General features: G+C 35.4%; 1 protein-coding gene across 1 annotated transcript in view; it reads right to left on the bottom strand.

Annotated features, from left to right (window-relative positions):
• Positions 1-21794, bottom strand: part of LOC148951666 (uncharacterized) — a 265037-nt gene extending 243243 nt beyond the window's left edge. The window contains exon 1 of the mRNA XM_089091180.1: positions 21281-21794. Within this exon, the coding sequence (XP_088947306.1) occupies positions 21281-21755 (475 nt within the window). The 5' untranslated portion in view covers positions 21756-21794. The remainder of the gene's footprint in view (positions 1-21280) is intronic.
• Between the last annotated feature and the right edge of the window lie 4071 nt (positions 21795-25865).

The following is a 25865-nucleotide window of genomic DNA, read 5'->3' as shown; positions in this document are numbered from 1 at the left end:
AGTGGATAGTCAATACACAGCTGGCCTTATTAAACAAATAAATATGTCATGGAAAAATATTATTAGTTCTAGATAACTAATTTCATAAAAACTTAACATTTCGTTTATATTTAAATATGTATCTATATCGTATACTTATTTCAATAGCTTCATTGATAAATGTCATGACAATCAGAGTGATTTTCGATTGTAAATGCCCATACTAGTGGTTAGTCAATACACAGCTGGCCTTATTAAACAACTAAATATGTCATGGAAAAATATTATTAGTTCTAGATAACTAATTTCATAAAAACTTAACATTTCGTTTATATTTAAATATATATCTATATCGTATACTTATTTCAATAGCTTCAGTGATAAATGTCATGACAATCAGAGTGATTTTCGATTGTAAATGCCCATACTAGTGGTTAGTCAATACACAGCTGGCCTTATGGTGGAGACCAAAAAATATATCGATTTAATATTAATTTCTTCGACTATTTCAACCAACAATTATATTATTAAGCAGCTTAAAATATAATCCAGGTTTTAATAAGGATGTCGGATAATAAAAATTACTTTATTACAGAATGAATTTGTAATTGTACCAGTTGATAAAGCTAGCAATAATTTTGCCATAATTTGTCAGAAACTCTATTGTGATATTTTATCAAAAGAGTTACAAACAACAAATACATACGAAAAGGCCCACACAAAGGAGAATAGTTTAATTGAAAATATAGAAGAAAGAATTTTGAAAAAATTCAATATTAAAATAAATGATAAAGACAAAAAGTTCCCTTTCTTATATTGGACGGTAAAATTTCATAAATATCCATCAAAACCAAGTTCATTGCTTGGGAAGCAAAGTGTCCAAACAGAATTGCAACCATTGATCTATCTTGAATTTTGTCGGAAATTAAAAATAAATTTCAATAATATTGCACCTGAATTGGCAAATTTTCTAACCTTAAACCATATTGGAGTGTTAATAACTCGTTACAAGTGATAGATTCTTTGGCTAATGTTTCAGCTAAAAGAGTCGATTCATTTGATTTTACTACTCTGTATACAAATTTTTCACTTAATTTAGTATTAGAAAAATTTAAAATGGTCATAAATAAATCTTTTCTTTTGTCTAATATCGGATTTTTGAAAATTGATACTTTTAATAAAAAAGCCCGATGGACGAATTTCTTTAGAAGTACTATTAATTCAAGATGCTATAGCTTGGATATGGTATGTGATTTATTGGAATGTGTTCTATTTAATACTTTTATAAGATTTAATGGTAATTTATATAAACAAATTGTTGGCATTCCTATGGGCGGGAATGCGAGTCCATTCATAACGGACCTGTTTTTAAGTCAATTAGAATACGAATATATGATAAATAAAAATAGCCCAAGCAATGTAAAATATAACCTTTCAAATAATAAAAGATATATGGACGATCTCTTAGTAATAAATTGTGCAGAGTTTATTGAGATTTCAAAAGATATTTATCCACAAGAGTTAATTCTAGAACCTAGCTAAGGGATAGGACACTCTGACCATTTCTTAGATTTAAATATTAATAATATTTCAGCTAATAATAAATTAGTTTTTAAAATATATAATAAAACGGATGATTTTAATTTTGAAGTAATTAATTTTATATTCCTTGAAAGTAATATACATTCAAATATTACTTATTCAGTTTATTATTCCCAATTATTTAGGTATGCAAAAATGTGCAGTAATTACACAGATTTTAAAAATAGATGTAAAAAGCTGAGCGAAAAACTGATCTTAAGAGGTTTTTCTGCCAAAAAAATTAGTTGGCAATTCAAAAAATTTAGTTTTATGTATCATGATCTTTTAGGTAAATATACAAAAAATTATAAAGAAATACTTAATGATATTTTGATATAATTTCTCTTTCGCTTTTCTTTTTTGGAATTTTGAATTTGTAGACTGTTTTCAAAGAAGCTTGAAGAACTTTAAATCTGTAATTGGTTCAGGATACCAATAAAAGACTTTTTTTATAACTCAAGTCTGGACTAGTCTTCATTTGTTCCAGAATGGTCTTTGCTGGACTAGTCTTCATTTGTTCCAGAATGGTCTTTGCTCAGTGACCTCTGGGATTTTATTAAGGAAACAATGAAACTCATTTTGTAGGTAATTTTTAATAGCTTTACTAGTATGAATGTTTTTCACAAGTTTTACCTGACATAGGGATACCATATAGATCTTATGGTAGAGGCTCCACTGTGCCAGGTAAAAAAAGTAAAGCCTCGAAATCCATTGAGGCAGGTGGTATTTCTTGTGATGATCCCTAATGGAAGGTTCTACTTAGAAATATTTCGCTAGATTTAAGGTGCTTTTGTTTGTAAATTTACAACAACTTACATTTATTGATAACGACTTTGCATGGATTTGGCCATTTCTATTTTGTTGATTGTTCGGTTATACTGTTTGGTCCAGGGTAGTTGGACCTCGTTCAAGTGCACATTTGTCTCAATTGCTGGATTAGGATGACAGTTTTTTTTTTTTTTTTTTTTTTTTTTCTTGCCAAGTAATTACCTCTAAAACATATTATGCATTAAAATAACCTAAAAAAACATCCTGTAGGCACGGCAGTATCCAGGGGGGGAGGGTCGGGGGTTTGACCCCCTCCCCAAAATGTTTGTTTGACTCGTAAAAACGCAACAAAAATGGATATAAACAAATTTTTTACGCGTTTTTGAGAGGTTTTTTTTTGTGTAAAACCCCCGAAAAAATCCTTGCGTAAAACACCCCTCGAAAAAATATCCTGGATACGGCCCTGAAAGTAGTATAACATTTCCACTTAACAAGATTTTTCTGAAATTTATCATATAGAAGTTCGGTGTGAACTTTAATAATTCAGGACTTGCATAATTATTTCCAACTAAAGGAAACATGCTAACACAACAAAAGTAGTATCACTGGATTCCCTATTTTATGCCCCTTCCAAATATCATAGTTCTTTTTCTGGAAATGCAACCCCTTTCCTGGGGGTCGTATATACAGTTCTAATAATGTATTTTTCCCTTAACTGAATCTTATGACACTTCATTGATTCTTTGTTTAAATGGGTTTCTGCGTTTTAAATCGGACAGTATCCACCCCGCGTTCAATTTTACTATGGCAACTGATTTTTGTGATTTTTAGCGTTAAATAACAAACTGCAGCTATTAAATTTCATCCAAAAGAATTTATTGAACCTTATTGTAATTAATAATTTACAGTGTGCTTCAGAGCTCTATGAGCAGCAGTTCGTTCTTTAACCGAAAGAACATTCTTGGAATATTTATCTGTTAGTATATGCCAGGGCCGTATACAGGATTATTTTTCAGTGGGTGGGGGGGGGGGTTACAAAATGTTTTTTTTTCATGAGGGGTTTCACAAAAAAAAACTTTGAAAACGCATCAAAAATTTGTTTATATTCATTTTTGTTACGTTTTTTAAGAGTCGGACAAACATTTCAGGGGGATTCAAACGCCCTACCCCCTTTGTATGGCAGAAGTTAATAATTATTTCGGTTAGTTTCAAATGTTCTATGGGCCTGCAAGCCTTGTTTATCAAACAGTTCTAGGTAACGAACTGTAAGTAAGGAGTGACCCGGCTCAATAGTAACCGCATCTCTAAAAAACGGAGTTTTGATACCAACGGATACATCAAAAGAATTGTCTTTTTATACTGATTTCAAATATATAAATTTATTAAGTTTAATTTCATTAAGTTTAGTTTTACCCATCAAAGATTACGAGCCTGAGAATATTTTCTTGATTTTCGAAAAAAGGGGGAAACACTCCCTAAAAGTCAAGTGATCTTAATGGAAATCACACAATCAGATTCAGTGTATCAGAGAACTCTATTTCAAAGATTTCAAGCTTCTATCTGCAAAAATGTGGAATTTTGTAGTTTTTACCAGAAGAAAGATCACGGATGCGTGTTTAATTGTTTGTTTTTTTTCTTCCCCCGGGGGTGATCTTATCGACCCAGTGATCCTAGAATATTGATAGAGGGCTCATTAAAACGGAAATTAAAAGTTCAATTGTCGTTTTTAAGTGACCAAAATTAGTTGAGGGCACCGAGGCCCCCTCCCCCTTTTTTCCAAAATCGTCTAATCAAAATTTTTAGATCGCTATTTTGTTCAGCATAGTTGAAAGGCTCAGTAACTAAGCCTTCAGTGTAACATGACACCCCCCCCCCCACATCCCCGAGGGGTAGGTCTTTAAGTTATAAATTTGCCCATTGTTTGCGCAAATAAGGCAGATTTTCTCAGGTGCGTAACTTTTGATGAGGAAGACTAAACTTGATGAAACTTATATATTTGAAATCAGCATAAAAACCTGATTCTTCTGATGCACCTACTGGTATCAAAATTCAGTTTTTTTAGAGTTTTGGTTACTATTGAGCCGGATCGCTCCTTGCTTACAGTTCGCTACCACGAACTGTTTGAAAAATGAACAGCAAGATGAGGAATAGAAAATAAAGGACACAATCTCATCGATTTTAGTGTTTTGTATGCCTGGTCAGTGAAGTCTTGCAGCTTATTTAAGAACTTCAAACATTATAAAAACTTCCAAAAACATAGAAAGATGAAATTAGCTGAAAGTTTGTGTTCTAAGTCAGTGGTTCCCGACCTTTTTCAAATCGCAAACCCTCTAGAACAAATATATGGTAGTATTAACCACCTATGAGCTTTAAAGGCAAAAATTAAATATACAACATAGACTTATATGAAAACTGAGTATACTCATAGTAACTGATAAAATAACAAAATAACTGAATATACTACAAACCTAACCACTGTGACAACCCTGCCAATATTTTTGTTTCCGCCATTACTGAAAATTTCTCGCTTACCCCCTCGCAGGCTTCCGCGTACACCTTGGGTCACGCGTACCACAGGTGATGGGAAGCAGGGTTGCCACTCAATTAGGAAAAATATCATTCGATTTTAGTGATTTTTTGGTTGATTTAGTGATTTTCTTCGATAATCTAGTGATTTATGTGCTGATTTAGTGATTTTTTGTTAAGTTAAAATAAAAAATCACTAGAAATATTGATCAATCACTAATGGTGGCAACCCTGATAGGAAGTAGGAAACCACTATTCTAGGTAAACAGGACTTTCAGCAATGGATTCACAACCTAAACTAGAGTCGGCGTCTCAAAGATCCGTCTCCGGCTCCTGCTTTGCTTTTAAGGCTTTAAGTCTCAGTGAAGACGGGTCCACCTTGTTTTTCATTTTGAGATGAAAAACAAAATATTTTTTTAAGTTGGCCTAAAGTCAAGCTCCGACTCTTGGACAATAGACCTTTACAAGATAATACCCCAGATTCCGGCCAAAGTTTGAGGAAGATTTGAAGGTTTGTTCCCAAGTTCCGTTTTTCAACAACAAAATTTTATTGATGCTTTGCCCTTTAACCAGTTCACCGACAAGAGAGAGAGAGAGGCTGAAAATCGAAAAATAAGTTTTAAGTACTGCTTAGCCTCAAATATGTTGTCTAGATCCACCTTAACGACAAAACTGACCGTGAATTTTTGCAATAGGCTATATTCTTTTTTCTATTTCTCTGGCTGCGACCTTTATTCCTTGTCCTTAAAATCATGTAGGCTAAGTAGGAAAAAAGCTTACACTTGAAAGTACAAACAGACCCTAAAATAGAATTTTACCGAATTCAACGCAATCCACACCTTCTATTTTCCAGAAAAAGAAAAAGGGTACTTGTTAATTATCCCGACCCCACTCAAGAAGTGAATTTAGGTTAGGCTTATCCTAATGAAATATACCAATAGCCACTTCTCTTTCAAAACATTTCTGAATGTTCTGACACTTTAGTCTGACGTAAACCAAGAACTCGGCAAAAATCCATCTTTGATTCGTCTTCAAGTGGCATGTTGATCACTAACAGTAGACTTTTAAAGACATATCAAGCAGATTTATCTGAATGCTTATTGAATGACAAGTAGCCGCTGTTGATAAATATTTTAGCATATTCATCAACAAAGTCTATTGACAGGAATGGATAAACTGGAACAAGAGAGAGCACTGCAGGGGTGCCTTTTTATCTACATCGATACCTTACTCAGCGTCGGGGTTACGTTCCAAAAAAACAAGACGCAAATTGTAACGCCTCAAATTGAATTAAGATTTTTGTAGCAAACAATGTGAAGATTGAAGATTGGTTACATAGTTACGAAAATGTTACTTTTGAAAAAGAAAATTGAACAAAGTATACATTAAAAAACAAAAATAATATAACATTTTATTACATACATACAAAAACAAAAAAAAATGTATCCAATTAAAACAAAATAAACTACAGTATTTAATTAATTTATGAAAAAATTAAACTTAATCACATTCTTATAAATCCATAATGAGCGTTGTTGTAAGTCGGATTTCTTTTGCAAAAATTTGGTCCAATGTTTGCTGACCAGCTTTTTTTTTTACCGTACAAGGAAAGATGAAGTTAAGTTTACAAAAAGAGCATTAATCTGATACAAATGGAATAAAAAAAAATTCAAGACTAGAATCCAAAACAACACAACCTCGAAAACCTAACGACGCGCAATAACAAATTATAACTGATTGAGCAGCGACGCAACTTCGAAAAAACGCAAAACGAAACGACGCAAAGCGAGGTATTGGTATACCTGAAATCAGATTTGAAATAAACATTGCAGCACAGATATTTTTCTAATGTCAGAGAAAAGCGACCGTAAATCGAATACTTCGTAGGAACGACCTGTAAGTAAATAGCGACTCGTACTAATAGTAACTAAAAATCCAGAATAGGAAAAAATATTGTTCATTTTATTTTCTGACATTTGACATTATCTATACATGTTATCTGGATTAATTCCGTATTATTTATTGTTTAGAAGTTTATTTTGTCTAATGTTTTTTAATTAATTTTCCCTTTTTTTTAACTCCGCTTCTTTTTTCCTTTGTCAATAAACGGGCAAAAATAAAATCGTCTCAATTTTGATAACAATATAAAGAAAATTGAAAACAATTGGCTCTTTCGGATAATCTCAGATGTGTAAAATTCATAATTTTAAATTAACTATCAACAGTTAAGGAGACGAAGAATTTTTTTTAAATTTTAGATAGGGGAGGGGAACCCTAATGAAAGGAAGTGATCTGGATCAAAGTCAGCACATCATAAAACTATAATTACAGAAGTTTTAAGCAACTATATAAGAAATTGGGAATTTTCGATTTTTTTCGAGAAGAATTGTTACATATTTTTTTTTCTTGCAGTTCTCTTCTCTAAATGAGATTTTATCGAACCAGGGTACCTAGAATATTTGTAGAGGAGTCATTCGGACTGAAATGAAATATCTAGTGTCCTTTTTAAGCAGTAAAAGAGGTCAAACCACCAGAAAGTGGTATTTTCCACTATTTTTGGCCCAAAAACAGCGACAATCAAATCGACTGAAAATTCTCAGATTGAATTATTTAATTCAGAATTATCGTCAAAATTAAATGTTTTCAGCTTCCAAGTTTCAGGAGCCAGAATATCGCCTAGTGGCTCATTTGTTCCAGAAATTACATGCAGGTCCTAAGAAATAAAACAATTGTGTACAGTTATTTTCAAGCTTCATTTAACTGATTTTACTCATTTGAGGCTTCAAAGGGATATATACGGTGTTGCATAGCTGTACATCCACTATTATGGAGGAGGGTAAGTCTATATTCCGTGGTTGGGGTGAGGGGCATGCCTGAAGGTACGCCAAGCTTTCAAACTGTTATCAAAGGCAGCGCAATAGCGCTGCCTACGTAAAGAACGATATTGGCACACTGTATAATTTTTTGGGTCGTTTCTTTAGACCAGGGCACTTCGTATCGAAGAAGTTTTCGTAGAGACATCGAAAAGGGCTCATTCGATTGGAAATTGGAAGGGCTTGTGCCCTTTTTAATAGACGAAAGTGATTGGAAGGCAACTAACACCCCATCCATGCCCACCATTTCCAAAACACATCCAATCAAAACTTTGATAGTCATTTTGTTCAACGTAGTTTAAATATCTGGAAATTATGTATTTGAGGAGGGCACTCCCCCCCCCCCAGCCCTCAGGGAAAGGGTCGTAAGTTATGCTCTGGCGGCATATAAGGTTTCTATAAAAAGCGTTGTCGTAGAAACTTCAGAAAGGGCTCATTCAATTGGAAATTCAAAGGGCTAGTGCCCTTTTTAATGGTCGAAAGTGATTGGAGGGCAACTACCCCCCCCCCCGTCTCAGGCCCACCATTTCCCCAAACACATCCAATCAAAATTTTGAGATAGCCATTTTGTTCAACGTAGTTGAAAGTTCTGAAAATTATGTCTTTGAGGATGACAATCCCCCCCATCCCTCAGGGCAAGGGTTGTAAGTTATGCCCCTGGGGACATTTAAGGTTTTTATAGATAGTGTTGTCGTAGAAACTTCAAAAAGGGCTCATTCAATTAGAAATTGAAAGTGCTAGTGCCCTTTTTAATAGTCAAAAGTGATTGGAGGGCAACTAACCCCCCTCTTACACCCACCATGTCCCCAAACATATCGAATCCATATTTTGAGATATCCATATTGTTCAACGTAGTTGAAAGCTCTGGCAATTATGTCTTTGAGGATGACAACCCCCAACAACCCTCAACGTAAGGGTTGTAAGTTATGCCCTGGGGGAATATGAGGTTTCTATAGAAAGGGTCGTCGTAGAAACTTCAAAAAAGCTCCTTCGAATGGAAATTGAAAGGGCTAGTGCACTTTTTAATAGTAGAAAGTTATTGGAGGGCAACTAACCCCCCCCCCCTCTCACGCCCCCTATTTCCCTAAATACATCCAATCAAAATTTTTAGATATCCATTTTGTTCAACGTAGTTTAAAGGTCTGCAAATGTGATCATTGAGGATGACCCCCCCCATAACCCTCAGGGCAAGGGTAAAGTTATGCCATGGGGCATATAAGGTTTTTTATAGAAGGTGTTGTCGTAAAAACTTCAAAAAGGCCTCATTTGATTGGAAATTGAAAGGGTTAGTGCCCTTTTTAATAGTCGAAAGTGATTTGAGGGCAACTAACGTCCCTTTCACGCCCACCATTTCCCCAAACACATTCAATCAAAATTTTGAGATAGCCATTTTATTCAATACAGTTGAAAGTTCCAGTAATTATGTCTTTGAGGATGAGAAACTCCCCACACACACCCCCCCCCCCTCCCCCAGGGACAGGGTTGTAAGTTATGCCCTGGGGCCATATCAATTTTTTATAGATAGCGTTGTCATAAAACTTCAAACAGGGCTTAATCAAATTGGAAATTGAAAGGGTTAGTGCCCTTTTTAATAGTCACAAGTGATTGGAGGATAACTAGCCCCCCTCTCACGCGCAACATTTCCCCAAACACATCCAATCAAACTTTTCATACAGCAATTTTTTCAACGTAGTTGAAAGTTCTAAAAATTATGTCTTTGAGGATGACAACCCCCCACATCCCTCAGGGCATATGTTGTAAGTTATTCCCTGGGGGCATATCATGTTTGTATAGAAAAGGTTGTCGTAGAAACTTCAAGAAGGGTTCATTCAATTGGAAATTGAAAGGGCTATTGCCTTTTGTAATAGTAGAAATTGATTGGAAGGCGACTAACCCCCTTCTTGCGCCCCCCATTTCCCCAAACATCCAATAAAAATTTTGAGGCAGCCATTTTTTTCAACGTAGTTGAAAATTCTAGAAATTAGATCTTTGAGAATGAGAACCCCCCCACAGACCTTAGGGCTAGGGTTGTAAGTTATGCCCTGGGGGTATATAAGGTTTTATAGAGAGCGTTGTTGTAGAAACTTCAAAAGTGCTCATTCGATTGGATATTGAAAGAGCTAGTGCCTTTTTTAATAGTCGAAAGCGATTGAAGAGCAACTAACCCCCCTCTGAAACACACCATTTCCCCAAACACATCCAATCAAAATTTTGAGGCAGCCATTTTTTTTCAACGTAGTTGAAAATTCTGGAAATTAGATCTTTGAGAATGACAACCCCCCCACAGACCTTAGGGTTAGGGTTGTAAGTTATGCCCTTGGGGCATATAAGGTTTTTATAGAAAGTATTGTTGTAGAAACTTCAGAAAGGGCTTATTTGATTGGAAATTGAAAGGCTAGTGCCCTTTTTAATAGTAGAGAGTGATTGGAGGGCAACTAACCCCCTCTTACGCCCGCCATCTTCCGAAAAATTTTGAGATAGCCATTTCGTTCAACGTAGTTGAAAGGTCCGGAAATTATGTCTTTGAGGATGAACCCCCCACAGCCCCCAGGGAAAATGTTGTAAGTTATGCCCTGGGGGCATATACGGTTTTTTATATAGAAAACGTTGTCGTAGAAACTTCAAAAAGAGCTCATTCAATTGGGAATTGAAAGGGTTAGTGACTTTATTAATAGTCAAAAGTGATCAGAAGGCGAATCCCCCCCCCCCCCTGACGCCCATCGTTTCCCCAAACACTTCCGATCAACATTCTGATATAGCCATTTTGTTGAACATAGTTGAAGGGTCTGGAAATTATGTCTTTGAGTATGACAATCCCCCCACAGCCCTCAAGGCTACGGTTGTAAGTTATGTCCTGGGGGCATATAAGGTTTTTATAGAAAACGTTGTCATAAAAACTTCAAAAACGACTCATTCGATTAGAAATTGTAAGGACTATTGCCCTTTTTAATAGTCGAAAGTAATCGGAGGGAGAATCATCCCCCCCCCGCCGCTCACGTCCATCGTTTCGCCAGACATTTCCTATCAACACTTTGATAGGGCCATTTTATTCAGCATAGCTGAAAGGTTTGGAAATTATATCGTTGAGTATGACAACCCTCCCCAAATAGCCCTCAGGACAAAGGTCGTAAGTTATGCCCTTGGGGCATATGAGGTTTTTATAGGAAGTTCTGTCGTAGAATCTTATCCAGGATGTAAATCGCTCGGCAACTAAACCGTTACTTGATATTGAAAAACTTTATATTCTTTCCTGTGCGTCTTTCGCTTTTCTTCAGCTCCATGGTGATATTTCTAGGTCCCTTAGATTTACGTCTTCTTTTGTATCTTATCGATCAAATCATCAGCTCTGAAGTTCTCTAAATGTCCAAATTCCGCATACACCAACAATTAGATCCGATTTTAATCCTTTTGTTGCGTGTCATTTGAAATGACACAATCTTCCCAATTCGGCTCGAGAATGCCACTCGTTTGGCAACTTCAAAAGACTAGTAAAAAAAAATCTTTGTTTTCATGGGATTAATTTTCCTTACTTTTGCCTGAAATAATTTTTAATTTTTCCTGAATAAATTTTACTTTATAGTTTTTATTTTTTAATATTTCCTTTTCTTCTCCTTTTTGCTCTTCTTTCTGTGACTGTGAGCATAAGTGTGTTTTTTTTTTGCCTTATGCGCAGCCTTTCTCGTGGCTTACTTTTGTGTTTTGAATGGTTGGCAATAGTTTTTTTTTTAATTTTTTTTTTGTTTCTGTTTTTCTTTTCTTTTTTTCTGTATAATCTGATTGTGACCACTGGGTTGTAGAGGCATGGGCGCCAATAGGCTGATTTTGAGGAGGGACTTACCTGGTCTATTTGGCACTTCCAGTGCTGCATAATTGTAATGTCAAGACAAAATATCATAGGCAGCGCTACAGCGCTGCCTAAGTAAAGAGCAATGTGGGCACAATATATATTTTTTTTTTAGACCAGGGCACTTCTTATAGAAAAAAATGTCATAGGAACTTCAAACCAGCTCCCCTTCCCCACGTCAATCACTTCCCCAAACATATCCAATCAAAATTTTGAGATAGCCATTTTTTTCAGTTTAGTTTTAAAGTCCAGAAATTATGACTTTGAGTTTGACACCCCCCCCCCACAACCCTCAGAGCAAAGGTTGTAAGCTATGGCCTGTGGGGATATAAGGTTTTTTACAGAAAGGGTGGTCATATAAACCTCAGAGGGGGCTCATTTGATTGGTAATCAGAAGTTCTACTGGCCTTGTAACAGTCAAAAGTGATTGGTGGTCATACCCCTCATAAACCAATCATTTCCCCAAACACATTCAATCATAATTTTTGAGATAGCCATTTTGTTCAGTGTAGTTGAAAGGTCCAGAAATTATGTCTTTGAGGATAACTCTTCCCGGATATAGCCCTCAGGTCAAGGGTTGTAAGTTACGCCCTGGGGGCATATAAGGTTTTTATAGAAATGGTGGTGGTATAAACTTCAAAGAGGGATCCTTGGATTGGTAATCAGAAGTTATAGTGCTCTCTTTAAGAGTCAAAGGGATCAGAAGGCAAATAGCCCCCCCCCACACACACACGTCGTGTTTTCCAGAAATGTATCTGATAGAAATTTTAAGATGGTCATTTGTTGTCGTAGAAACTTCGAAAAGGGCTCAGTTGGTTGGTAATTGAAAGGGCTAGTGCCTTCTTTAACAGTCAAAAGTGATTGGAGGGCAACCACCCCCCCCCCTTCACGCCCATCATTTCTCAAAACACTTCCTGTCAAAATTTCGGGATATTTATTTTGTTTTACGTAGTTAAAAAGTCCAGAAATTATGTCTTTGAGGATGAGAACCCCCTCACAGTCCTCAGGGGAAGGGTTGTAAGGTATGCCCGGAGGGCATTTAAGATTTTTTTTAATGGAAACGGTGGTCGTATAAACTTCGGAGAGGGTTCATTGGATTGGAAATCGGAACTTGAAGTGCCATTTTTAAGATTAAAATTTATCGTAGGGCCGATATACCCCCCCCCACATCATATTTTCCCCCAATGCATCCGATATACATTCTAAGATAGCCATTTGTTCAAAAATAGTCCAAAGATCTCATAACACGGCCTTTGGGGTTGACACTACCCCCCCCCCACCCCACCCCAAAGTATGGGGATAAGGGTTTTAAGTTATTCCCCGGAAGGATGTAAGGTTTTTATGAAGAGGTGGTCTTGTGAACTTTAGAGGAGGCTAATTTGATTGGAAATCCATACATCTGTTCGATTTTAAGAGTCAAGCGTGATGGAGCGAAAATAGCCCCCTCTCCCTGATGTACTCTTTTCCCATACCATATTTGATCAAAATTGTGCGATGGTCATTTTGTAGCCAATAGTCCAAAGAAAATATAAAAATGTCTCCAATAATCAAATATAAGAAATATTTAGGCGGACGTTGAACTAAATCAAAACAAACTTTTAACATGCGAACTTTCAAAAAAGTGACAAAGTAGTAACCCGAGAACAATTTATATTATTAAGTTAGATGTTTAAGAGTAAGTTGTGAGGGATTTTGAACAAGCGAGAAGCCACTATGTGTATACTTTTAGTACTACAACTACAGTTACTGTAACTTAAAGATGCTTAGAGTATTAAGCTGAAACTTCTAGGAAGTTTTTAGGGGGGGTTCCAATTAAACAAAAAAACTGTATATATGTAGGTTTTTAAAAAGGCATATAAGCAATATCATAGGCAGCACCACTCTATAATAGCTAGAAATATCATTTAAACATTTATAGAAGCTAATTCGATTCAAAATTAAAAGTTCTAGGGTCCTTTCTAAGAGTAAAAATAGATTAGAAGCCAATCAACCCGTCTCTCAAGCGGATTTATTTCCCAAACATATCTAGTCAAATTTTGAGACAACTATTTTGTTCAGCACAGTAGAACGGTCCAGCAACTATGTCTTTAGGGATATTGGGCATGTCAAACTCCCACAATTATGCCAAACTAGGGATTCTTATAGAAAAAAAAACCGAAAAGATAAGAAAGTAAAGAGCTCCACTAAGCCAAAAATGGGCAGAAATAAAGTCAAGTAATCATCCAAGCGTAAAACTACTACACATTCTATCAATAAATAAATGAAACTCAAAACGAACAGAAATTACAATAAATAGCCGAGTCAAACACGAAACGAGCAAAAATTAACAGTAGTAGGGCTGATAACCCCCATGCCTTCTCTAGACCAGAACACAATTTGCGCTTTACTGAAAACAACATATGTTTAAATGTTTTCACTTTTTGTACTTTAATAAGTAAAAAAAAAAATTTTACTCACTTTCTTTAACCATTTTTATTTTAAAAATAAATATCAGCACAGGTAAATTAAACTGACAATCCACGGTCATTTTTTTTTTTTTCAGTAAAGCCTAAGTTATGTTCTGGTCTTGAGAAGGCATGGGGGTTGTCAGCTTTAGTAATGTTAATTTTTACTCGTTTTGAGTTTGACTCGGCTATTTATTATGTATGCTATTTATTTGTAGTAGTTTTACGCCTGGAAGATTATTTGACTTTATTTCTGCCCATTTTTGGCTTAATAGAGCTCTTTACTTTTCTTTGAGAACTTATTCTGTGGAAATTTTTTTTTTTAATTAATACAAATATGTGACACCGTCATTCAGCCAGGGGGGGGCTGGTGCTCCCCCCTTGCCCCCCCACCCGTTTATGGGCGCCAATGTGCAGAAGGGTACGAAGATTACATTTTGATTTGAGAATAATATGCAGAGAAATGACTTATTTTATGCTTCATTGATGTTTGATTTGTTTCTTTTTTTACTTTTTTTTTATCTCAGTAAGTAATCGACTATTGTTCTCTGAGTTTGTGATCCGTATATATTCCCCTAATTACAGGCCAAGGAGTCTTTGGGCTCCTTGGCCCAAATAATACACTAGCACAGTGTATTATTGTATGTGTATTAATAATGAATAAAATCTTGTCTATCTATCTATCTATCTTACAAGAAAAGCTTACTGAACAAATAAAAAATTGATAGAGTATTATTGATTTCATAGATATTTAACATTTTATTAATAAATAAAATCTGTATTTACAAGGTGACCATGTTCTAATAGCTGTAGTTAAAAATACGATGATAATCCGGCGAATTAGTCCAAAGTTTATTTGTACATGCGCACACCAGAGGCACGTCAATGCGTGGCTTGCACTACACTTTCGAAAAAAAAAATATGCTTTCACAGTTTTATCTAAATAATATATTATTCAGCTATTTAAAATATATTCTTGGCTGTAAAAAAGATTTCAGATAAAATAAAATACTGAAATATTAGAAATTGTATGTCTTATATTTTAAAATTATCTTCGGTTGGGTTTGTTTTTTAGCCAACTTTTTTTGTGTAAAATTAATTAGAAAGCAATGATGTTCAGTAGTTGATTCGAAGAAAAACATAAATTGCAGCAGAATTTTTTAATTTTTGAAATGTTCCAAAATTGAGGTGATGGTAATTCCCGCCTCTTAAAATTGGAGCATACCTTCCTGTGAGAACTATCTCTCCGTGATAATCGATACGACCACCAATGGTGAAAAAAAAAAGCACACACCTGAAGTTAAATTGACGAAATTTAATATTTTCGTAGTGAGAGATTTGAAAAATCAGATGGGGTATTAGGGATTGAGGAAATTTATTTACGCTGGTAACATGTGATATATTCCTTTAAACTTAATCGGTTAAATATTAGCCATGAGCACAAAACTGAGCTTTTTATGTATAGACTGTTTCTAACATTCTGTATTTTTAGAGTTTCTGTTAGGCTACTATAGACACAGGTAAATCTTTTACTTACAGGTATTTACCACCGACTGTTTGATAGCTTGAATGTTGAATGTTTTGAAAATGGGATAGGTTATTACATCACTTCCAGGCAGGTGCGAATCTCCAGCATTTTTATTGGGGTGGGGGCAAGAGGGGTCCATATCTGGATAGTCAAAGGGCATGGGATATATAATATTTTTTCTTTCCACATTATTGGGGGTGGGGGCAACTGCCCCCCTTGCCACCCCCAAACGACGCCCCTGATTTCAGGTGAAGTTATTGAAAGAAATTTCAAAACGTGTTTGGTTAAGCTTTCTAATTAAAAGTTTCACAGATCACACAGCTTTAGGTGTCCTATTTTGAACTATAGAAACAACCCAACGCCAGGTTAGGAGCTCTGTAAAATTGAAAACATAGAGGTGAGTAAATTTATTTTTCGAAATCTAAGGGAGGAAATTTAGTTGATTTTCTTTTTTTTAAATGAAAATACAAGAAATTATTTTTGAATGAAAAAAGTCTTTTTCAAAACTAAAGGGAAGGGGTTAGGGGAAATCTAGGGGGAGGCAAGTGCCTGTCCACTTCGGTGCTTACTATTTGGACGCACTTGCCTCTTGCCAGAGGGGTCCATATCTGGATAGTCAAAGGGCATGAGATATATAATATTTTTTCTTTCCACATTATTGGGGGCGGGGGCAACTGCCCCCCTTGCCACCCCCAAACGACGCCCCTGATTTCAGGTGAAGTTATTGAAAGAAATTACAAAACGTGTTTGGTTAAGCTTTCTAATTTAAAGTTTCACAGATCACACAGCTTTAGGTGTCCTATTTTGAACTATAGAAACAACCCAACGCCGGGTTAGGAGCTCTGTAAAATTTAAAACATAGAGGGGAGTAAATTTATTTTTCGAAATCTAAGGGAGGAAATTTAGTTGATTTTCTTTTTTTTTAAATGAAAATACAAGAAATTATTTTTGAATGAAAAAAGTCTTTTTCAAAACTAAAGGGAAGGGGTTAGGGGAAATCTAGGGGGAGGCAAGTGCCTGTCCACTTCGGTGCTTACTATTTGGACGCACTTGCCTCTTGCCAGAGGGGTCCATATCTGGATAGTCAAAGGGCATGAGATATATAATATTTTTTCTTTCCACATTATGGGGGGCGGGGGCAACTGCCCCCCTTGCCACCCCCAAACGACGCCCCTGATTTCAGGTGAAGTTATTGAAAGACATTTCAAAACGTGGTTGGTTAAGCTTTCTAATTAAAAGTTTCACAGATCACACAGCTTTAGGTGTCCTATTTTGAACTATAGAAACAACCCAACGCCAGGTTAGGAGCTCTGTAAAATTGAAAACATAGAGGGGAGTAAATTTATTTTTCGAAATCTAAGGGAGGAAATTTAGTTGATTTTCTTTTTTTTAAATGAAAATACAAGAAATTATTTTTGAATGAAAAAAGTCTTTTTCAAAACTAAAGGGAACGGGTTAGGAGAAATCTAGGGGGAGGCAAGTGCCTGTCCTCTTCGGTGCTTACTATTTGGACGCACTTGCCTCTTGCCAGAGGGGTCCATATCTGGATAGTCAACGGGCATGAGATATATAATATTTTTTCTTTCCACATTATTGGGGGCGGGGGCAACTGCCCCCCCCCCCTTGCCACCCCCAAACGACGCCCCTGATTTCAGGTGAAGTTATTGAAAGACATTTCAAAACGTGTTTGGTTAAGCTTTCTACTTAAAAGTTTCACAGATCACACAGCTTTAGGTGTCCTATTTTGAACTATAGAAACAACCCAACGCCAGGTTAGGAGCTCTGTAAAATTGAAAACATAGAGGGGAGTAAATTTATTTTTCGAAATCTAAGGGAGGAAATTTAGTTGATTTTCTTTTTTTTAAATGAAAATACAAGAAATTATTTTTGAATGAAAAAAGTCTTTTTCAAAACTAAAGGGAAGGGGTTAGGAGAAATCTAGGGGGAGGCAAGTGCCTGTCCTCTTCGGTGCTTACTATTTGGACGCACTTGCCTCACTTGTACATTTTTAACTTGGTACTAAGTAATTGCTACCCAGTAAAGTATATTAAACAATTAAATCTGTCACGAAAAAATATTATTAGTTCTAGATAACTAGTTTCATAAATACTTAACATTTCGTTTATATTTAAATATGTATCTATAATTCTATATCGTATACCTACTTTAATAGCTCCATTGATAAATGCCATGACGACCAGATTGATTTTCGATTGTAAATGTCCACACTAGTGGCTAGTCAATACACAGCTGGCCTTATGGTCGAGACCAAGAAATATATCGATTTAATATTAATTCCTTCGACTATTTCAACCAACAATTATCATATTAAGCAGCTTAAAATATAATCCTGGTTTTAATAAGGATGTCGGATAATAAAAATTACTTTATGTAGTAAAATAACCTAACACACAACCATACTGTAGGCAAGGCCGTATCCAGGGGGGTAGGGGGTTTGACCCCCTCCCCAAAATGTTTGTTTGACTCGTAAAAACACAACAAAAATGGATATAAACAATTTTTATGCGTTTTTGATGTTTTTTTGTGTAAAACCCACCGAAAAAATCCTTGCGTAACACACCCCCCGAAAAAATATCCTGGATACGGCCCTGAAAGCAGTAAAACATTTCCACTTAACAAGATTTTTCTGAAATTTATCATATAGAAGTTCGGTATAAACATTAAGAATTCAGGACTGGCAGAATAATTTTGAACTATAACTTGCAAGGAACAGACGGAAAGGGGAAAAACAAGGCATTAGTTTTATGATTGACCACTTCTAAAGCAAACATGCTAACACAACGAAAGTAGTATCATTGGATTCCCTATCTTATGCCCTTTCCAAATACCATGGTCGCTATTCTGAAAATGCAACCTTTTCCCTGGGGGTCGTATATAGCTTTAATAATATATATTTTTCCCTTAATTGAATCTTGTGATATTTCTGCATCGGGTTTCTGCATTCTAAACCAGATAGTATCCACCCCACGTCCAATTTTCATATGGCTACTGATTTTTTTTTATTTTTAGCGTTAAATTGCAAACTGCAGTTATTAACTTTCATCCGGAAGCATTTATTGAACCTTATTGCAATTAATGATTTACTTATTGTGCTCTAGAGCTGAATGAGCTGCAATTCGTTCTTTAACACAGAGAAAATTCTTTGAATATTTATATATTAGTACAAGCTAATAATATTTTTGGTTAGTTTCAAATTATTTATTGGTTTGGAAGCCTTTTTTGTTTTTGTTGTAAGAATTCGCTTTAAAGTCATAAATTACGCCTATTTATCAAGTCAATTTCAAGTCAAGTCTGCCTGACACTCTAAGCATGCAAGCCTATTAGGCTTAGGTCACTTGTTTGCCTGTGACTCCAAGCAAATTCAGCCCCCCTCCCCCCGTTTTGCATATAAGTCCAGTCAACATTGTCCGTCATTAAATAATAATAAAAAAAAGTTTTTTTAAACTGAAAGTAAGGAGTGACATTAAAACTTAAAACGAACAGAAATTATTCCGTATATGAAGGGGGCTGTCCCCTCCTCAACGACCCGCTCTTTACGCTGAAGTTCTCTATTGTTTTAAAAAATAGAGCTGTGAGAAAGAGTCAAACTTTAGCGTAAAGAGCGAGGCGTTGAGAAGTGGTCAGCCTCTTTCATATTAAAAACTCCTTACTTTCAGTTAAAAAAACATGTTTGTTTATTTAATATCTGAATGTTTTGAATTAATGCGGGTTTTGATTTTGGCTCACCGTACATGAATAATTATTAAAACGAAATTTGCATATTAATTTTACTTTTCTTGGCTAAATGACTTTCTCGATTCTCGAAAGTTGTTTAATTTTATTTACGATGTTTATATTAGTAATAAATATACGTAACTTACGAATTAACTTACGTAACGAACTTCTATATTCGCATATTTTTATTACGTATATTAGGGGGTTCACCCCCTAGTCAATACCTCGCTCTTTACACTAAAGTTTTTTTTAGTGCTTTCATAAGAGCTATTTATTCTAATTAACGGCCTTTGTCATTAAGGGGTCATTCTTAAATAATTGGAAAAAATTCGAATCCAAATACATACATAATAGTTTCTGTTCGTTTTAAGTTTTGATGTTGAAAGTTTTCAGTTAAAAAAATTTTCAGTTGAAAACTTATTTTTATTTAATTTCTGATCGTTTTTTTTAAATAATGCTGGGAATTCCGGCACCCCTTTCATAGGAATGTCCCTTCTCCCATGAAAACCTCATCCATGGAAAGATCCTCCCACGTAACCCCCGACCCCCCAACTACCAGAAAAAATCCCCCCTGAAAACCTCTGTGTACTTCCCAATAACCAATACAATCGCCTATGTAAACATTGGGCAAAGTTCATAACTTGCAGCCCTTCCCCCGGGACTCTGGGAGATTAATTCATCCTCAAAGACATAGTTATTATATTTTTCCATCATGCTGAACAAGATGACTATCTCAAAAGTTTTATCGGGTGACTTTGAGAAAAAATGAGCGTGGGAAGGGGCCTAGTTGCCCTCCATTTTTCTGTTCACTTAAAAAGGGCACTGGAACTTTTAATTTCTGTTTGAATGAGCCTCTCGTGATATCCTAGGACCACTGGTCGATACAATCACCCCTGAAAAAAAAAACATGCATCCGTGATATTTCTTCTGGCAAAAAATTCCACATTTTTGCAGATAGGAGCTTGAAACCTCTACAGTAAGGTTCTCTGATAAGCTGAATCTGATGGTGTTATTTTCATTAAGTTTATATGAGGGGATGAAACACCCCCTTTTAGGGGGTATTTCCCCCTTTTTCGAAAATAAGGTAAATTTTCTCAGACGTGTAACTTTTGATGGGTAAGACTAACCTTGATGAAACTTGTATATTAAAAATCAGTATACAAATCTGATTCTTTTGATGTATCTATTGGTATCAAAATTTCGTTTTTTAAAGTTTCGCTTACTATTGAGCCGGGTCGCTCTTTACTTACAGTTCGTTACCATGAACTGTTTGATAAGTCAACCCAGGAATCTCGATCATCCCTAAAGTTTTATGACTATCTACCTTAGTTTTTTCCTCCAAGATGGATGGATGGATAATAGACTATCTATCAACAAGGGAAAATGACATCATTTTTATAAATTCCTGAAAAAAACCTTAAAAGCAAAGCAAGAGCCAGAGACGAATCTTTGAGGCCCCGACTCTTTTAGGTTGTGAATCTATTGCTGAAAGTTATGTTATACCTAGAATAGTGGTTTTCTACTTTCCATCAGGGTTGAAACCCTAGTGATTTATCACTATGTCTCAGTGAAGACACGACCGTGGATTTTTGCAGTATCTGCCCTCTACTCTTTTTTTTCTATTTCTATGTCTGCGGCCTATCTTCCTAGTTCTTCAAATCTTATAAGTAGGGAAAGAGTGTACGCATGAGGTTGAAAGTACAAAAAGACCATAAAATAGATTTTTACCAAATTTAACGCAATCCATACATTCTGTTTTCCAGTACTGGTGTCTGAGAAGGGGTACTTAAAAGTTTTGTGGGTAAAAAGGGGAGCAGTGGCTAAATAAGTTTGAGAACCACTGGCCTAGGCTATAACATTTTAAATAGCCTAATAGCCTACGATAAAATAGCCTTAGGATATATACCTAATGCTGTAGATGAAACCATATGGGGGGAGGAATTTTCGAGAGAAACGATTAATATATCTGGAAAGAGCATAAAAAAGCATATATAAATAATACCTTGTTCAGAACAAGTAAAGATCGCCTTCTTTTTTGTGACTAAACTTCTTAATTCCATTAGTCTTTTCTTCAGTGAAGGGGATTCAGTTTTCTGAATCAGCTTTAAATCCAAAGATTCACATCTTTTCATCCTATTTTTTACAACTTTTTCACCTAAACACTTGGGTCTTGGAATTCCATATTGCTCAGTAAAACTGTTGGCAAACGGGTCATTATACTTGCGACTATATTTTCGTGGGTGTATCATAATTTCGTGTTCTAAACTTATACAATTTGCCAAACAGCTTTGCGTAATAGGCAAACATTCTTCTTTTTTGGGCATAATAAGGTTTTCCACATCTAAATTCAACTGGTCAAGCGTATACTGATGTTTTTCCTGAACTGCCTTCACTTCGTTTTTCACTTCAAATTGTTGTAATGCCTTTGGGTATCCGGGTTGCATTTTTTGACTACCAAAATCAACTAAGAAGCTCATACTTCTCTCTAAAAACTGCACTCCTTCAATCTTTCAACTCCGCGCTAATCACATATTTATTCGAATGGCTATTAGGTGTGTACCAATGGGTATTATCACAAGGCTTGTTTTTACTCTGCCCACGACTGTGTATGATTGTACACTAAACTCGCCGCGGCGCCGTGGGGGGTTGTGAATATTCAAATAAATTTATCTTCTTGGTATTGAAAATTATACCTTTTGTTTGCTGAAATTAAGGGTGCTTTCATTTATCCTACATAAGTTATAACATTCTTTAGGGTTGGGTAGTCTTCAAAGGGTAGATAGTCTTTTGGCTTAGCAATTTATCACGTTTGTCAATTGTATCAAAGGTCAAATTGGTAGAGATACGTAACAACAAAGTGAAGTTCTTATTAAATAAAATAGAAAATATCTTTAACATTGAAGAAAAAATGGACAGAGATAAACAAAACTAGGCTTCGATTCAGCTCCAATTTAAGATTAATTTTATTATTATCTCGCTTCTTAGCCATCGTCAGCAATAGCTTTTTTTCCAATAAATAAATTATATATATATATATATATATATATATATATATATATATATATATATATATATATATATATATATATATATATATATATATATATATATATATATATATATATATATATATATATATATATATATATATATATATATATATATATATATATATGTGTGTGTATATGTATATGACATATTGCCCAGCACTGTAAGGCTCTTACTCGCTGTTCGCACTGTGCGCAAAAAGGACATTTGAACAAGCTGGAAACCCCCTGTCAAAATAAAATGAATTGTGCGCCGTGCAGCCAAGCTGACCATCCTTGTTACAGCTACAAATGTCCTGTCGCACAGAAACTTATGAATCCCCTAAAATGAGCACTGATCTACGTGTTACATCATGGAATATTAATGGAGGCGTCTCAGTGAAATTACCCATAATCCAAACTCTGTGACACGAATGACGTTCTCTGCCTACAAGAGCACCTTCTCACTGCCGACAGCCTATGTTTGTTGAGCAAGACTGCTTCTACTGTCGTCATTAGTCGTGCCGCTAGACACTCCGGGGCTGGTGGGCCGAGTGAAGGTACTGCTATTCTTGCTAGAAGTGTCCTCATGCCCGAACATTTTCAGGACAGTGACTATTTTACGGCAGTCAAAATCCAGAATTATGTGGTGGTCTCAGTGTATTTACCCACCATTACCGTAATGCTACATCAGACAGACATTTTGATCAAGCATGCCGCCTAATGAGTTCCCTCGTGTCTGATTGTCAAGTGCAAAACCTAGCAGTAATCCTTGCTGGTGATATAAACTGTAACTTTTTTTGATGACAGTAGCAGTCGTGCAAATATTCTGAATAGTATGTGCCCTCAGCACTTGACAGTCAAGAATCCTTAAGGTATTATATAAATTCATAACTCTGGCAATACCTCTTCATTGGACTTTTTCATATCTTTCCTGAATATAAAACTAGACTCGGGATCCTGACTTATCACCAGCTCTCATATCTCATATCATATATCTCTTAGCAATACATTCACTATTCAACTTATTGCACAAAGTAGTCCAAGTGCAGGCAATGTCAGTAAATGGCATGAAACCACTGACTGGGCCCGTGCAGATATGTTTATGTTCCGGGCTGTTAGTGATTCTATTTTGAAAAAGTTCAAAGTGTCGTTTCATCTACTTTCCAAAAATAAAACTATTAAGAAGGTCTGTAAGTTATGAACTTTGCCCAATGTTTATATATAGTATTGGTTATTGGGAAGTATACAGAAGTTTTCAGTGGGGATTTTTTTTTGGTAGTTGGGGGGGGGAGTCGGGGGGATTGGGGGTTACGTGGGACGATCTTTCCATGGAGGAAGTTTTTATGGGGGAAGGGACATTGCTATGATGGGGGCCGGATTTCCCAGCATTATTTAAAAAAAAAGATCGGAAATTGAATAAAAAAACTATTTTATCAATTTCAACCGAAAGTAAGGAGCAACATCAAAACTTAAGACAAACAGAAATTATTACGTTTATGATTGGGTTCGCCCCCTAGTCATTACCTCGCTCTTTACGCTAAAATTTGTTTTTACTTTCATCAGAGCTATTTATTCTAATTAAAGGCCTTTGTGATAAGGAGTAATTCTTAAAGAATTGTAAAAAAATTTGAACTTTAGCGTAGAAAGTGAAGCATTGACTAGGGGGCGAACCCCCTAATATACGTAACAAAAATATACGAATATAGAAGTTCATTAAGTAAGTTAATTCGTAAGTTACGTCAAAACAAAATTTCGAGAAAGTCATTTAGCCAAAAAAAAGTAAAATTAATATGCAAATTTCATTTTAATTATTCATGTAGGCTACGGTTAGTCAAAATCAAAGCTGCATTAATTCAAAACCGTTCAGAAAATAAATAAAAAAACAAGTTTTTTTTAACTGAAAGTAAGGAGCAACATTAAAACTTAAAACGAACAGAAATTATTTCGTATATGCGAAAGGATCTGTCCCCTCCTCAACGCCTCGCTCTTTACGCTAAAGTTTTACTCTGTCTCACAACAATATTTTTTAAAACAATAAAAAACTTAAGCGTAAAGAGCGAGGCGTTGAGGAGGGGACAGCCCCTTTCATATACGGAATAATTACTGTTCGTTTTAATTATTAATGTCGCTCCTTAAATCAGTTTAAAAAAAAGCTTGTTTTTTTTAGTTGATTTAGCATAAAGAGCAAGGTATTGAGGAGGGGGCAACGGAATAATTTCTGTTCATTTTGAGTTTTAATTTACTCCTTACTTTCATTTAAAAAAACTTTTTTTTTATTTAATTTCTTCAAGCATTAATGACTCCATTTTGTAATTAAAAACCCAGTATAAATTTGGTACTTTTCCATTATATGAGCACTTCGGCTATAGACAGTTGAATGAATGCAGTGATGGAGGAGCGATCGAAATTGATCGAAGAGCGTAATTTCTCATTGACTTTACAATATTTAAACTGTTGTTTTTTGGGGGTTTAGGCGGAGAAAAAGGTACCTAGGTTAGGCTAGGTTAGGTTAAGTATTTATTTTATGCAATGCTTTACCCACCGCCACCCCCCTAATATGCAAATATATAGCCCAAATCTGTTTATAAACTATTATATATACATCCTATTTTATTTCCTTAGCATTAACCAAACTTCACTTTTTAGAAGTGCCCATATAATGGGAAAGTACCCTAAATTTCTTATACATCCATTGTTTATGTCAAAATGAGATTCTAGACAGGGGGGGGGGTTAGAATATCCCAAAATGAATTACACACGGATTCAGCGATTATGCTGTAGACTGAGATGTTTTTTTTGGAGGGAGGGTATCGAGTTTGGCACTGCCCTACCTGGAATATTGACTGACAAAGCAGTCTTAAAATGCAGGTAAAAAAAACTATTTCTTTTCGATGAGTAAACAAAGTTCTCCAGCTTACTTAAACCCCTATCCACCCCACAGGCAAAATTCTTTTGACACACTTCCTCCCCGGACAAACATCCTGGGTACAGCATTGACTGTCGATAGTCGTCGTCAATGGATACGAAATCTTTCAAAACATACTAAGATGATTAGAAGCAAAACTAAACAAAACTTCGCACAAATATGATCCCAACCTTCGCTTTAATAAAGCTCAAATAAAAGTTTCAAAATTTGTTCCATTTGTTTCAGTTTCAATTTGAAGCTGAAACGAGTAAATGAAACTGAACCTGAAATAGATTTTGCCACCAAAGGTTTTATGTAATCTGACTCTTTGGTTGTTTTTTCATAGAGAAATGAAAATGCGTTTTTTTAAATGTAAGTAAAGGATGACACAGAAAAAATAGGTACTTGGGCATTACATGGACACCTACAAGGAAACCAGTCACTTAAACCCGTTTTTGACAGATAAATTCAAGAAACAGCTTCGGAGTAATGCAATCCATAGCGCGGTTTTCATTGCGTATACGATATTTGAACTGTGGTTTTTTGAGGTTTAGGGGGAAAAGGGTACCTAGGTTACGTTAGGTTATGTTTTTAATATATGCAATGCTTTACCCTCCCCCCCTAATATGCAAATATATAGCCCAAATATTTAA

The sequence above is a fragment of the Artemia sp. Qi Xiang Cuo genome, chromosome 6 (assembly GCF_049724085.1).
Source record: "Artemia sp. Qi Xiang Cuo chromosome 6, ASM4972408v1, whole genome shotgun sequence".
Taxonomy (NCBI): domain Eukaryota; kingdom Metazoa; phylum Arthropoda; class Branchiopoda; order Anostraca; family Artemiidae; genus Artemia; species Artemia sp. Qi Xiang Cuo.
Note: the sequence above shows the minus strand (reverse complement) of the source record. Positions and strands in the feature narration are given on the sequence as shown.